Below are 16,133 nucleotides of genomic sequence, written 5' to 3' on the forward strand. Positions count from 1 at the left end.
AATTTGTGGACCCAGTCCAGGGTCCACAAAGCCAATGAGCTTAAAGAATTCTGCTACATCTGAAGCCAGTTTATGAATATGAACCCAGAATACATGACCTAAACAGCTGTTTGCTAAAATGCATAACAATAATTTACATGTGTAAATTATGTGTAAAAGATTTCCAACTGGCCATTTCTTACCCGCCTGTTGAGAGCTGTTTTGCTTCCAAGCTTGGTCACATCTCCCAGGCTATTCTGTGAAACCCTTCGATCAACATCTTCATGGAATCCTAGGAAATGTCTCTCATTAAAACACATTTTCATTTTACCACGCAACAGATGATTTCTACTAAGTGGTAATCGTTCAAATATTTATGCTATCTTTTTAAAAAAACACCACTATTGGCATTTGATGCCTGATTATTTATAATACACTATACCTGCACCATCTGAGTATGGGACGTCTCCATTTGTGGTTGCAGCTACCATCATCTTTTTAGCACTACTGAGTCCACGGCTGTTAAGAAAGACAGGTAAGTGTACGATATTTCTCATGTAATCATGTCCATTTATATTTGAGTCACGGAGCACACTGTTCAGGTTCTGATTAATTGCCTTTATGATGATGTGTGGGTCACTAGCAAAAATTGCAATAAATGGGCCTTTTGAAAACAGGACTCTAACCTATGAAAAGAAGAAAAGAAAAATGAATGAAATCATTCAAAATCTGTATCCCACGGGTGGTCTAGTCACAGTAAAGATGGCACAAGTGGCTCAGGTAGCAAGGCTTTCATGACACTCCTAGACAGAAGTTGGAAGACCACTAAGGCTCACCCTGCCCCCCGCCACTGCCCATCTCTTCTGTACTGCCCACTCCCAGTTCAGCAGGAGGTAAAATGCGGAAGGGGGCTGCAAATATGTACTGTGGTGTGGATTGTGAACAGCACACTCATATATTGCCACCACAGGAAGCAAAAGATTCTGCTGAGACACAAAGTTCAACAGGCTATGTTTATGGAACACAGATTGGGTTGGATCCAGAGAAGTACTTGAACAACAGGGCTCTCCCACTTTCATCTTGTCACTTCAGCCCTTCACACTCTACAAGAAGTTGCCTTCCGGGATATTTTGGGATGTGACTAATGGAACTGCTGAAGGGGGTAGAAATGGCGGAAATCAAGAGGAGGGACTGTTGAAACAGTGCCTTCCACTCATGCAAGGGATTCTCTGGAGCTTGTTGCTGTAGTTTCTTCAGGTTAGTTCACAAAGGGCGGGGGGAATGAAATCACTTTTCAATGTTATAGTTCCAAAACAATTCACACAATCTCTTCAGGCAAAGATCTTAACTTAGGAGCAAGCCCCCGATATAAGTGGAACATAGGCTTGGGCTGTGAATTCCACTGAATGCAAGTCAATTCAAAACAGCTAAATTATTCCATTGGTTTTGGTAAGATTTAGTCACAACTACTCAGTCTGGATTGAAAGCAAATATAAAGGAAATCTTATTCTCATATACTTGACTGATTTCAGAACACTCAAAGTGTTTGATTGCCCAAGAGCACTCAAAGGTAAAATAGTAGTTACTTACTGTGTCAAGCATCTGTAAAACCTTGTCCTGCTCGCATGCATCCAATCCATCAATAATTACCGCAAGCCTGGTTTGATTCTGAGTAAAGCTATCAATGGTTTTTGCCATCTTTGCCATCAGTTCCACTTCACATTTAAGAACCTATCAAAATAAAAGTAGTGTTAAAACGGTAGTGTTACCATCCTCCAACACGAATCTCATTGAAATGACACATTTTGCTTTCACTGTTTAAAACAGTGAACCCCTTTTGCACAAATGTATTCCTTAGATTCACTGGGAATTAAATATAAATCAAGACTGCTTAGAGGTTTTATTTACAATTAAGTGGTGTACAAATTCTATTAAATAAAAAAGACAGAAATGTTCAATGATATAACTGAAGTGCTTTATTCTCATGACTCCCCACCTTTTAAATTTCAAGTTAAACAAGCATCATACAATTCAAAGCACCTGCCGCAGTTTTTATGACAATATAATAATACTTACTTTCATAAACCCCTCACTTTTCAGCTTGTGTAGCTTTGAAGCAGCACTATGAAGCCGTTTTCTCTGTGAGTTCAAGACTGAGTCCATCACTCGCCACCACGTGCGACAGTTCAAGATGAAGCCCAAACCCACAACACATAGAAATGATATCAGAATAGCATTCACTGTCATGTTTTCAGGATTCACTTTAAAATAAGCTAGAAGAGTGATCCCAGTAACAATGCAGCTCAGAATGAAAAGGAAAATAACGAAGGATGGGAGGCAACAAGTTTTCTTCCATTTCTTTTTACCTATGAAACAAACCAAAAACCGCTAAGCACTTTTCTACGTTCAGCAGGAAACTCAAGTACCACCATCAAAATTTAACAATCTGATATTTTAAAACTGAGATGAAATTAGAAGAACAGCAGCTATAGGAGGTTTTTAAGCAGAACCTGTCATCGAGGCTTTAGTTGAGATTCCTGCATCGCAGGGCGAGGATCCCAACTCTATGATTCCATGATATTCTTGAAAAATATTAACATGAGGTCCCTTTACTTTCCCCCATGGCTTCAAAATGAGTTAGGTGCACAAGTTTCAGAGATCCTTTTCCACAGGTGAAGAACTTGTGGCCCACCAGATGTTTTTGGCCAACACCTCCAATCATCCCTCTCTACTAGCCATGCTAGCTAGGGCTGGTGGGAGCTGGCTAGCATCCAACAATACTTCTATCTTAGCTGTTATATAAACTACACACAGAGGATCGTTATGAGGCCAGGATAAAAGAGCAAAAGTAATGCCTCTCTCCCAAGAAAAAATACAGATCCAAAGAAGATCCTCAGGATTTTACAGATCTTTGGAGAGCTCCCCATTATGTGTTATTCTTTCCACAACTGCTAAGTTTCAAACATTTTTATACCATGAGGATATCTAGCTTCTTCCATTTATTATACGCTTTCTAAATGTTTCAGGAAAAATATTTTTGCAAAGCAGATGCATTTTTCCATTGTTACAACAGAAATGGAGAAAAGCAGTGATTTGGTAAAATAATAATAATAATAATAATAATAATAATACCTTGAGTATCTTCAGTCTTGAATACTCGGAAAAGACGTGTTGCTAAGAAACCAAATTCCCTCTCGCAGGCATCTGAGAGTGTAGCAATCATTTCAGCCATTGAAGTTTCTCCGCCAACACTGGATAGCCTATTGTAATCTGTAAATAAAAATCTAAAGACAAATACATGAAACAGTTTGATTTCTATTGGCTGATAGAATAAGCTTTTTTCTGTCATTAAGATACACATCTTTAAACTGCTGGGCTGCTTTTAATACAGTAAACTTCTGCATTTTTATTTGCCACTCCTCCCCTGCTTTTAAAAAACATGCAATGATAGTTCTTAACTCCTACACACTTCTAACAATGTAATACGGGAATTATTTCAACCAAGTGCTTAATCAGGACTCTGGGGTTTAGAGTAGACTCACTAAAATTAATGGGCCTAGATTAGTCATGTTCATTACATTAAATTGGTTTACAATGAGTAGGCTCCTGCTGGCTGCAACCTCAGATATGTCACAAAGGCAAGTCACTCCATGCAGAATTGCAGCCTTAGAGAAAACCCAACAAAGTGTTAGTAGCTGTATTTTGATGAAGAGCTTCCTAGCACGCCTAGGAAAATATTCTGCAGTTTTACTGGCGAGTTTGCCAGTGATCCCAACAATATTTCTCTCTGTTGCTGCAAGACAAGATCTCAAGGAACCAACCCAGTTAGACATTTAAAAATCCAGATACAGGCAGGCAGACACACACAGGATGACAACATTTACACAGCGTTGCCACCTGAGGAATTTCAAAATTCAGTTCCAAGAGATTGTAGCACAATAGAATGTTGAAAAGAGAATGTTTCCTATTTCTATGCTGTGTGGACAGTCCTACACAGGTAAGTGGCTACACAGTCAATCTAATTAGAGTATCGGCTAAAGATCCCAGCTCAGTTGATCTCCATGAAACTTGGTCTCAGATGAGCATTCGACTATCAGACTTTTTTTCTTTTTTAAAGCAGATGCTCTCTGATGTGATTCACAACTAGAAGAACAAGATGTGAGATTATACTAACCTTACAGGTAAGGCTTTAGTTGTTTGCTCTGGCAGCTCAGGTGGGTTCACAAACATAAGTTTAAGAAGCAACTCCATGTAGCCAATATGTCTTGCCAACCTTGTACTTAACACCCATGCCCAATTCCAGTTCTCTCCTTCTCTTCGGCTACCAAAGTATATCACAGCTAGAAGAAGACGTTTTACAAATACCCTCAATGTTAATAGCAGTTATGGGCTTTAAACAGGAAACCAAATCACAAACCCTTTTGACACCAATCACATTTTAACTTTTGTCAGTGCTATATATTTTATTTATATGATAGTTATCAACTATTTCCATTTAGTTCCACAGCGTATTTCTGGATAAAGCATGACAAAAGCAGTCATAAGAAAATCCTAATTCTTAAGTTATGTACACACCCATTTTTTTCCCTGAGCTTCTTCTGAAGAATACGATGCTGCAGACCCCAATGTTATTTCCCATTTAAAAGCTAGAAGCAATAACACCCAACTTTTCACAGGTGGGGTGAAAATTTTGGATATGCAAATTTTGGTGCATGCATATTTCTTTAAATCATTGTCATTGATAACGTCGTGGAACAGTAATTAATAATCTTCAAAATTAATGGAACATTGTATTTCTGGAGCCAAAAGACAGGTACTGGCCTCCTTCTCAATTTAACAAATATTTTAAACCTGAGTATTGTAAATATTTAGCTACCCTTATTTTTGTGATAGTGTACTTGAATACATCATATATTGAAATCCACGTTTCACAATTTAGTTCAACATCCGAACAGTTTCATTTCGTGGACTAAATTTCAGCTTAATTCGGGGCACATAATAGGTTGTAATTACCGGTAATTCAATTTAAGACTTACTAAAAAATACATATAGCAGTGCCAGCAAGCTCAGTGCCACTGCTATTCCAAGTTTTGCATCCAAAGTGAATGAAAGCAGTAAACCAACACCACCACACAACAAAAGTGTAAGGACCACAATCAGCCAGGAAAATTGGAACAAAGGTTCAATCTGCTGCCCAGCAAAAGTTTTCATTTCATCTAAAAAAAGAGAAAAGAAAATAATTAATCAAAAGGTAATTCCAGAGGCGGTTCTCTGTATGGCTACAATTGCTCCCTTGCAGAACAATCTACCATTTTTAAATAAATAAATTACTTTTCCATTAGAAAGCATGATAAGGAAGGGGTAACTAGGAAGAAGGAATGGGGGCGGGGATTAGATTGCACTTTGAGGCAAGCCTACCCAATACACATCCTGCAACAATACAATAACTGAAACACAGGCATCCTTAGCAATTCTAACCTCTCCAAATTTCGCAGTGCAGATCTTTCGTATAAAAAAGCATAAACTGGAGTAATTCTTACCTTCAAGTTTCTTGAGCAGGAAAGATTTTCCACTCCCCCATTGGGCATACAGCCCAACACAGATGGGAGGCTGCATAGTTGGCTCACTAAGAATGTCGGCTAGTGCACTGCTATAAAGATCATAACCCAGCATATCTCCATCAGATTCTGTCGGAGATAAGTGTCCTGCAAAACCAAACAGGCTTCATGGAGTAAATTAGTTATGCACGTAAGTATTTAGCTTTTCATACATTGGCAAATCATGACCAGCATGCTTAAAGCAACTTAAAATAAACCACTCACTCATGAAAAGAAACCCTTGCTTCTTTTCATAGTCCCACATAAAATTAACACATTTATTCTCTTTTTGCATGCTGTTACCTGAGAGATGATTTTGATGCAGTGAGAGCATCACTGCAGGAATGTCCAAACACACACACACAAGTTGCAGAGCGGTCAAACAAGAGTATATTGTTACAGAAAAAGGCACACACATCACACCCCTCTTTTGCTGTGTGTGTGCCAAAAGAACTGCAGAAAATGCACATGCACACAGAAGAGAGGAGCGGTGCGATAAGAAAAGATTGCCACAGCAAGCTACACACACATTAAGGAAGAAGCGGTGGTTCTGGAAGACACACTATTTGCATACAGATTTCCCAGGAAAAGAAAACACACAGAGAGAGAGAACAGGGGAGCACCCACTGCAAGGTACCACAGATAAGGGGAAGGGCCCCCCAAAAAATGAGCAAGCAGGCTGCTAGAACAACAGTAAAAACAAGCCTCCCTTAGACAAACATGAAAAGAACTTCAATATCTTTTCAGTGTGGCCTGTCTTTATGTAACTTCTAATTTTCTTCATTCCAGGCTACCCTCTCTCCTGAGTGTTGGCTGAATTAAGTTGCTTGGTCGGGAAAGGTGACCAGAGGCGGGGGCGGAAGGTTTCTTCTTTGCTCCAGGAGCAGCTGTCTTCTCTTCATAGGCTTGTGGAGCTAAAGGGGAGGCTGTGCTGAGGAGGGATAGGTGAACGGGTGGAGAAGGCTGGCTATGTTAGGGGTAGAGTCAGAGAGACCCCCCTCTGCTTGCGAGCAACGGTCCTCACTTGACGCCTTGGTCACCTCCTTGCAGCTTGGAAGCTGGCAGATTAAGAAGAAAATGCACAATACTTACGAGCTCCAAATATCTGAGTTAAAATGCTTTTCTGGTGGCTACAGTCAATGTTGTAAGGCGTCTCTCCAGCTTTATTGGGCCTGTAAAGCAGTCTACCGTCTTTAGGATTTCTTAAAAGCAGTTCTGCAAGCCTACGGCTTCTCCCACGAATAGCAATATGAAGTGGGGTGTCTCCTTTCTGTAAGAATAGCAAAAGAGAATGGGTGAAGACGTAGCTATTGTGTAGATCACCTACTTACTCAAAAGCTGCCCTGACAAGTTCCCTTCACTGCCATCCCTTATCCCCCTAGAACAGGACCTTCCCTCAGTTTTCTCTCTCTCTAAATAACCCATCTCTTCACTTTGCAAATTTTGTTTCTGTAAAAGAAAAATCCAGGGTTAGGGTTTATTTTACTGAATCATTCTGACAGGTCCTTCTTCTTTACAAGCATGTGTAAAATCAGGTATCTACCTCAATATCATTTTCAACTGCCTTCATTTAATAGAGGACAATGTGCCCTAAACAGTTTGGTTAAAGCATTAAGGACAATAAATTAAAATAAATACAGTGGTTATCAACTGGAGTTTACCTTGTCTACAGCAGAAACTTTAGCTCCTTTGTCAAGCAGAAGCTCAACTATTTCAATATTTCTCATCTTGGTGGCCTTTATAAGAGGTGTTTCTCCATCCTAAAAGCAAAAGTAAAATGGTATTTTGTGAATGCCTTCAAAATAGACAGGCACAACAGACCTTCTGGCAGCAATGAATTTTGAATTCTGGAACACCTGCATATTTTATGGCAAAAAAAAATTAAGTACCCACCTCCAGCCTAGAAGTTGGAGGTAATTTTAATTGTAACATAATTTTTTGTTTGCCCTTGGGGTCAAAACTGGTAGCCCAGGTTGTTGTTTTTCAAGGCAGATACTCAGTATTACATAATGAAGTTCATTTATTCCTCAATACATTTACAGAGCAATCTTAACTAAAGGGAACTGGTGTAACTTGGCTTGGCATAACTTACACCAGCATAAAGGTAAAGGTAAAGGTAAAGGGACCCCTGACCATTAGGTCCAGTCATGACCGATTCTGGGGTTGCGATGCTCATCTCGCTTTATTGGCCAAGGGAGCCGTCAGACAGCTTCAGGTTCACATGGCCAGCATGACTAAGCCGCTTCTGGCGAACCAGAGCAGAACATGGAAATGCCCTTTACCTTCCCGCCGGAGCGGTACCTATTTATCTACTTGCACTTTGACGTGCTTTTGAACTGCTAGGTTGGCAGGAGCAGGGACCGAGCAACGGAAGCTCACCCCATCACAGGAATTTGAACCTCCGACCTTCTGATCGGCAAGTCATAGGCTCTGTGGTTTAACCCACAGTGCCACCCGCATCATACATTACTACTATTCTAAATGCTGTTTGGAAGTCTCTGCAAGGGTCTAGGCCCCAGGTTGTGAGGACTGGGCCCTAAGTTGCATGACCAATCTGAACAGAACTTGGAATAGGTTTAAGTCTCTCCTTTGCTGGGTCCAGTCCCACCCCTTTTGGGAGAGATTATGCTGGTGTAAGTAATGCAGGCTTAAATTCTGCTGGCTAAGCCCTGGCCAAGCTGGGATGAGGGATTTATTCCAGCATAGCTCTGGCTGAGCCTCTGGTGATCCAAGAAAGCCCAAGATCCTCTAACTCCAAAGCTATCTTATCCCAGCAGATATTGGATTTGGATTGTGCTGTTAAGCATTCCCTTGAACACAAATTTGGTGTGGTATTTTCCCCATGCTATGAATTACAGTGGTACCTCGGGTTAAGAACTTAATTCGTTCTGGAGGTCCGTTCTCAACCTGAAACTGTTCTTAACCTGAAGCACCACTTTAGCTAATGGGCCTCCCACTGCCGCTGTGCTGCCGGAGCACGATTTCTGTTCTCATCCTGAAGCAAAGTTCTTAACCCGAGGTACTATTTCTGCGTTAGTAGAGTCTGTAACCTGAAGCATCTGTAACCTGAAGCATCTGTAACCCAAGGTACCAATGTATTTCCGTTGTTGACGTTCTAATTTGCAATGGTAGTTATTGCTAATTAATACAAAGTAAAGCGTTTCTCATTAAACTTATTTATGGGAAAGCATCTCAGAAGGAAAATTAGCTTAAGTATGTGCATATAGCCTCCACTCAAAATGCATTTCAGTTAAGATATTGATTTTCTATTTTTTTAAAGGCGATGGGAAATGCTGGTGATATATATTTTTAATGTGCTCCACAGGCTTTCTGAATATAGTTTTAAAAGCACAGAAGAGCAAATATGAACAAACTAGAAGTGTACTCAACTATTCTCTCCTCACATTTAGTGAAGACAACATTTTTAACAAAAATGCCATATTCAGCAACACAGAGAAGAGCGAAAAAGCATTGTTGCAAAATAAACCGTATCTCGAAGATCAAAGTCATTACATGATATATTTACCTTTGTACATATTTCAGTGTCTGGGTTGCACTGCAAGATATCTCTAACCATGGTAGCATTTCCTTTTTCAACAGCCCAGTATAAAGCAGTTTTATTATCCTACAAATAAACAACATATTTGAAAAGCACTTTAAATGCAGTCAAACTAACTTCACAAACCACGTATTATGCAGGTTATACTCAACACTATATAGCAAAGTGATAAAATTCAGAATGGAAAAAGGAAACTGACATTGGGTGTTTTTTTAAAAAAATGTAATGTAAGTTACATATCAGTGTTTGGCTAAAATTAGGATTATAGTATTTCAAAAAAGTTCTTCAACACATGGCATTCAGAAACCACTTCACAAAAAGCTGGCATGCACAATATATTTAATTGAAAGGGATGGAGAATCTTCTCTAAACACTCTATTACAACCAAATCTAGAAATCTAGGGTGTGCCTTGGAAAGAAGAAGAATCTTCTGCTGGTATTTGCTTTTAGGAATGGTACTGGATGTATAATGAATTGCATGAGATTTCCGTATTTATTTATTTATTTATTTTCAAAAAGTAGCTCAGCGTCATCATATCAACAAAGCAACTACAATGTGTACTGCATCACCTCTGAACTGTAGCTTCAGGAAACTCCTTGCAACAGATATACTTAAGAAATATTTTTACTATAGTGAAAAGCTGAAATATTCTGATTTCACAGTCCAGCCTGACAGTTAATTATGTACTCAGCATCAGCTGCTCTTCTGATCCACCTACAAATAGCAGCTACTGTCAGAAGCTGTACTGAGCACCTGTCATTTTGCAGGCTTCCGAGCTCTCAATTCGATCCCCTTTCCATGACTAAAAGCAACAGCAGATTTTTGGTTAACCTGTTTATATAATGATGCTAGGCAAGTGCTTCATGACTCACTGAATTAGACTCACTAGCAAGTGCCTAAAACTAAGCTGGATGCAATGCTCCCAAGGAGCAGAATAGGGCATGGATGTTCTTTGTGATCAAAACAAATATACCTACTTTATACATAACTTAAGAGACAGTAAGTATAGAATGCCAAGGAACAAAATGTTTGTCTTTATGTGTCGTGTTAAAGTGCACAGTTCTTTCCAGTTGCAAATACAGTAGGAAATCAAGTGTTTTTCAAGATGCCATCTAGAAATGTGCTTCCCGTCTCTGAGGAATGCTTTTGGAAATGATATATTACAAGAGCATTTTCAAAATCCTGAACTCACACAGAATTACTTACCTGCCCTCTAATGTCTATATCTGCATACTTATGAAGCAAGGCTCTCACAATTTCAACATGACCACCTCGGACAGCCCCAATCAGCACAGTATCTCCACTCTGCAATGAGGACAGAACACAGTCAAATGTCTTAAAGCACTTCCAAAATAGAAGAAGAAGAAGAAGAAGAAGAAGAAGAAGAAGAAGAAGAAGAGTTTGGATTTGATATCCCGCCTTTCACTCCCTTTAAGGAGTCTCAAAAGCGGCTAACATTCTCCTTTCCCTTCCTCCCCCACAACAAACACTCTGTGAGGTGAGTGGGGCTGAGAGACCTCAAAGAAGTGTGACTGGCCCAAGGTCACCCAGCAGCTGCATGTGGAGGAGCGGAGACGCGAACCCGGTTCCCCAGATTATGAGACTACCGCTCTTAACCACTACACCACACTAGCTTTTTATACTTTGTTATAAGTATTAAAAAAATAATGAATGTATATATACACATTATCAAACTCTTACTTACCCTGTCAGGAATATTCACATAGGTTCCTGCATCTAAGAGGTCCTGCACAATTTCAGTATGTCCCTCCTTTGCGGCAATCATCAAAGCTGTGTTTCCATCTTTATCTGTTAAGTTGACATTTGGATTCCTTTTCAGAATTTCTTTTACTGAATCTGTGAAACCACCTTTTACTGCTACTATAAGTGCAGTCATGGAATTCTGGAGAGGGGAAGAGGTAGAAAACACACAATATATTAGTGGCAGTAGGAGACTAACTGGTCAATGAACTTCTGAAGTTCATCTTATTTCAGTAGCATTAACTTCAAACACACCATTACATTCCACTATTACTTTTACACCAAAAGCAATTCTACATTTTCAGGTAACAGCAACAAGGGAAAATCCCCCAGAAAATCTGCACCCCAGATTTTATATTCACAGACCTTCGAATCCAATACAATAGGTTTCTTTCAAGGCCAATAGCAGCACAACAAATGGGTTTCTGGCATGGGCACCACAGCTCAGGAGATAAGGGTTAATTATTTTCTCCTCAACTATGACTCCTTCCTGAAATTGCAAAATAATAGCTAATGAAAGACTTTTTAAAATCCTAACTGTATGGTTTGAGAATTTACTGTGATTGTCAGAGCTGTAGAGGAAAATGTCTCCACATCACAATTAAGCCTGAAGAAAGCCCTCAGTTGGGCAGGAGAAGGATGGTATGGTCATCAGGGTAGTCCTCAGTGGGCACATTTGTGTGTTCGGATTCCAGGCTGGCAACTCCAGCACTAAACCATCTGGACTAACAGACACCATGATCCCATCTTCTTTAAACACTATCTACTGCTTTATTATTAGAATAATATTTAGACTAATCAGATCCCTTTTTTTTTTAAGTACTCACAGCTCCTTCTTGATCAACATCCGCTCCCATATGCAGCAAATACTTCACACATTCCAGATGACCTTTTCTTGCAGCCCAGATCAGTGGAGTAGTGCCATACTGTAGAATATATTTTGAACATATGAGACACATTCCAGCTTTGTTTTGAAAGCAGAACAACTCCCACAGTTTGTGAGTAGGCAGGAGAAGAAAGGTGTCAAGTAAGTAGGTACAATTTCAAGCGGAAGACATGAAAATAACATTTTAGGATAATACCAGAACATAACAGAAGACCTCCCTAATACAGAAATGTGAAAAGGAAGTTAAAAGAGTTACTAAGTTGGCAACATTCCCAAAGTGGTCCAGGGAGACAGATCAATGGTAAGAGCGAAAAGGCAAAGTATAGGTATGGTAGAGCTGAGAAGTGCTATTGGCATATATTGTGGACTCAGAGTGAGGTAAAATCACAGCTAATTCAATAATCATACGTGGTCAAAGAGAGGGTGGGAATATCATGAAAGATTATATAGTACACCTAGAGGTCAGCATCTACTAGTCCTTAGGAGGCCATAACCAACAGTCTCACTCTAATAACAGTTTATGTACTATCATTGGGCAGAGTTTGGACAACATACAGCCTGTGAGCTCTTGTAAAGAGTCTTAAAAATTATTTCATTTGATATTTTAAATGTTTTAGTGACCAGAACAGTATTCCCCAACCTGGTGCCTTCAAGTTCTTACTAGATTCCAACTCTCATCAGTCCCAGACACCATGACCAATGGTCAGGGACAAGACAAGTTGTAGCCTAAAACCTATGGAGGGCACCAGACTGAAGAAGCCTGCACTAGAGCTGGAATACTGTTGAATGATTGCTCAGAGCACCCCAATGGAAATGTGCATAGGTAAGCATGCATAGGACTTCTGGCAAAGTCGGTTTAATTGAAATTGAAATACTTTATTGTCACTTGTACAACTTGTATACAGTGAGATTGCACGAACACCCCCCACGCAGCTCTCTTAGTCTTAATTCCCCTCGTTTACTGACGCACACCCACCAAACCCGAAAGTCAGTTGCCCTGTTGTCATCTTTTCATTCAGCAGCCTAACAGCCCACAGACAGAAGCTGCTCTTTACCCTGTTGGTGCGACTAATCATGCTTCTATATCTTCTGCCCGAGCGCAGGCGATCAAGTAAGTGCCGGCCAGGGTGTGAATCATCCCTGAGAATTTTCCTCACTCTCCTGAGGCAACATTCTTCCGCTATTTCATCCAGCGGATTCAGGGGACAGCCCATAATATCTTGTGCTGTATTCACCACCCTCTGTAGGCACTTCCTATCAGTTGATGTCAAACCAGTGTACCACACTTCTAACTAAGTGTGGTACTAACTAACTAACTTAAAAAACTTCCAACTAAGAACATCCTCGTGAATTAAGATGAAGTCTAAACATAAATTCCTCTCAAATCCCATGAAGTGAAACAGAGTTTAGGATACTGTCTTAACATTCTTAACAATTTTAACTTATTATGGTAACGAGGTAAGCTTTTACCGGAAAGAAAGAAAACTCCTACCTTGTCAGAGCAGTTGACCTTGGCTCCATGATGCAGTAAAAGTTGTACTATACGAGAGTGGCCTCGTCCTGCTGCCCAGATTATTGGATAGACACTGTATTGCTTTGAGGAGAAAAGGTTTGAAAGTTGTAAGAATCCCAAGTTTTAAAGGGCAACATCAAGCAGCGCCCAATGTGACTTCTCCTTCCCCTTCTCCTCCCCACACACAACACAGCTCCCTGCAATCTGCAATGGAGGGATGGAGGACCTCTCAGAATAGACTGGGAGGGTGAAGAGAGAGGTAGGGAAAGTCCCACTGTATGAATGGAAGTATGTTCAGGCAAAGCTGGATTTCACCCAAGATACCTGATTCCTATAGAGTGGTACCTCTAGTTACAAATTTAATTTGTTCTGGAGGTCCATTCTTAACCTGAAACTGTTCTTAACTAGAGGCGTACTTTCGCTAATGGGGCCTCTTGCTGCCGTTGCGCCGCCAGCACATGATTTCCGTTCTCATCCTGGGGCAAAGTTCTCAACTTGAGGTAACTCTTCCAAGTTAGCAGAGTTTGTAACCTGAAGCGTTTGTAACCTGAGGCATTTGTAACTCGAGGTACCACTGTACAAACTTCTGACAAGAATAAGAAATACAAAAATTCAATACTGCAATACAGTGGTACCTCAGGTTACATACGCTTCAGGTTACAGACTCCAGAAATAGTACCTCGAGTTAAGAACTTTGCTTCAGGATGAGAACAGAAATTGTGCGACGGCGGCAGCAGGAGGCCCCAGTAGCTAAAGTGGTGCTTCAGGTTAAGAACAGTTTCAGGTTAAGAACGGACCTCCAGAACGAATTAAGTACTTAACCCGAGGTACCACTGTACTACCTAAATGTTAATAGTGAAAGCTCAAGAAAGCATATAGCATTATAACTCAGTGGATAAAACAGCTGAAAAAATAAAGTTATTCTTCTTTTGGAAGGACAAACAGTAAGACCAATTTCAAGCCTGACTGTGATATATACCCAAGAGCCTTGATTGAACCAGGAGACTGATGCATGGAAGCAGGCTGTGGAGAAACAGCTGAAAACAGCTCCAATTCCCACACTCCACTAGCTCTGACACAGCTGTGTTTACACCCAGCTATGCCAGAGAGGCTTGTCCTGAAGGTGCTGACTCCCCTGCCTACTGCATCCAACAGCTGGGACAGGGGAGGAAACATCAGCAGAGATAGCAGGACAGGCAGCGGCAGGAACAAAAGGAGCTTTGAGTACTAGCACCACCAACCTCAGAGGCAGCAGAGAAAGCTTAGGCAAGGTAGACTTAATATAAAGGTAAAGGGACCCCTGACCATGAGGTCCAGTCGTGGAAGACTCTGGGGTTGTGGCGTTCATCTCGCTTTACTGGCCGAGGGAGCCGGCGTTTGTCTGCAAACAGCTTCTGGGTCATGTGGCCAGCATGACTAAGCTGCTTCTGGCAATCCAGAGCAGCGCATGGAAACGCCGTTTACCTTCCCGCTGGAGCGGTACCTATTTATCTACTTGCACTCTGATGTGCTTTCGAACTGCTAGGTGGGCAGGAGCAGGGACTGAGCAACGGGAGCTCACCCCGTCGCGGGGATTCGAACCGCCAACCTTCTGATCGGCAAGCCCTAGGCTCTGTGGTTTAACCCACAGCGCCACCCGCATTCCATAGACTTAATATAGGAACTGATTTTTATCTGGTTTTTATCAGACAATATAGAAACTGATAAAAAGGAGGAATGTATGTAAAGTAGCAGCATAGCCCTGGACACTTGAGTGTCTCTGAGTGGAGAGAAATGTGTATGTAAAACACAGTGTAGAAATTAAAACTGTAATACTGAGCCTCAAAAGAGGCTGTATGTTGAGAAGAGACTCAGAATGCATCTACCAAAGGATTCAGAATCTCAGCAGGTCTCCCCCAAAAAATCTGAATAGACTTGGGACTCTGAAAAGATCCTTACACACTACTGCATCCTGCTTTAAAATAAGACACGGGAGTTTGCTTGTGCAGTCAGTACTTAATCTGTATTAGGATAAAAATCAAGGCACCACAGAACTAGCTGAATACATATTTTGGTACAGTTGTTATGTACATCCCATGCCATTTGTTGCATACAGTTAGTTGTGCATCAATAGAGATAAATCAGGGTCAATGTTTTATTTTTTTCAAAGTATTTCAGGTGGTTTAAAGGTGCTCCATGCAAAACGTTAAGTTTATACAAATTATCAGTGAGTAGTCCTAGGCCAAAAAACTAAAAGGAGAACTTTAAATTCAACTTCTATTTGCTCAATATGCATCCAAACCACAAGCTAATAATGGCAAATGACTCTACCGCAGAATTCTTCCCCTACTATCCCCACTGCAAATAGAAACAAAGATGGAAAAAACTTACCAGGCCAGTGATGTTGGGGTTTGCTCCCCTTTCAAGAAGCAGTTCAGCTGCTTCAGTACGGCCTTTGTAGCATGCCCACATAAGGGCGTTCCATCCACCCTAACACAGGAAATCAATACATGGACCATTTTAAAATCTATTTTCAGCATTTGCATAAAAGATTATGTTTCACAGTTGTTAGCCCAGTTCTCTGGTGCAAACAACTTGCTACTGAGCAATGAAATCAAGGAGTATTAATCCATCTAAACTACTTTTAGCTGAAAATTCCTATTATTTGCTCTAGTTCAGGGGTGTGGAAACGGTGGCCCTCCAGATGTGGCTAGACTCTCAGCAGCACTCCAGACATTGTTGGATTACAACTCCCATCATCCATAAGAATTTCAAAGGTTACCAGAATTTTGATAAATTTTCAAAAGAACAAACTCTGAAGCACCTGGTAGGATGGAGCTATGCTGCTCACCTGACCT

General features: G+C 40.7%; 1 protein-coding gene across 11 annotated transcripts in view; it reads right to left on the reverse strand.

Annotated features, from left to right (window-relative positions):
* KIDINS220 (kinase D interacting substrate 220) overlaps window positions 1–16,133 on the reverse strand; it is a 61,687-nt gene that overhangs the window by 31,821 nt on the left and 13,733 nt on the right. For all 11 annotated transcript variants that reach the window (XM_083729748.1, XM_083729749.1, XM_083729754.1 and 8 more), the window contains exons 5-20: window positions 15,667–15,765; window positions 13,276–13,377; window positions 11,725–11,823; window positions 10,842–11,039; window positions 10,343–10,441; window positions 9,103–9,201; window positions 7,238–7,336; window positions 6,669–6,846; window positions 5,520–5,684; window positions 5,016–5,195; window positions 4,154–4,319; window positions 3,112–3,263; window positions 2,056–2,345; window positions 1,570–1,710; window positions 422–665; window positions 183–271 (exon numbers count right to left, since the gene is read on the reverse strand). In XM_083729748.1, coding sequence (XP_083585874.1) covers window positions 183–271; window positions 422–665; window positions 1,570–1,710; window positions 2,056–2,345; window positions 3,112–3,263; window positions 4,154–4,319; window positions 5,016–5,195; window positions 5,520–5,684; window positions 6,669–6,846; window positions 7,238–7,336; window positions 9,103–9,201; window positions 10,343–10,441; window positions 10,842–11,039; window positions 11,725–11,823; window positions 13,276–13,377; window positions 15,667–15,765 — 2,400 coding nt within the window. The remainder of the gene's footprint in view (window positions 1–182; window positions 272–421; window positions 666–1,569; window positions 1,711–2,055; window positions 2,346–3,111; window positions 3,264–4,153; window positions 4,320–5,015; window positions 5,196–5,519; window positions 5,685–6,668; window positions 6,847–7,237; window positions 7,337–9,102; window positions 9,202–10,342; window positions 10,442–10,841; window positions 11,040–11,724; window positions 11,824–13,275; window positions 13,378–15,666; window positions 15,766–16,133) is intronic.

This window comes from Podarcis gaigeae, assembly GCF_964106915.1.
Source record: "Podarcis gaigeae genome assembly, chromosome: 3".
NCBI lineage: Eukaryota > Metazoa > Chordata > Lepidosauria > Squamata > Lacertidae > Podarcis > Podarcis gaigeae.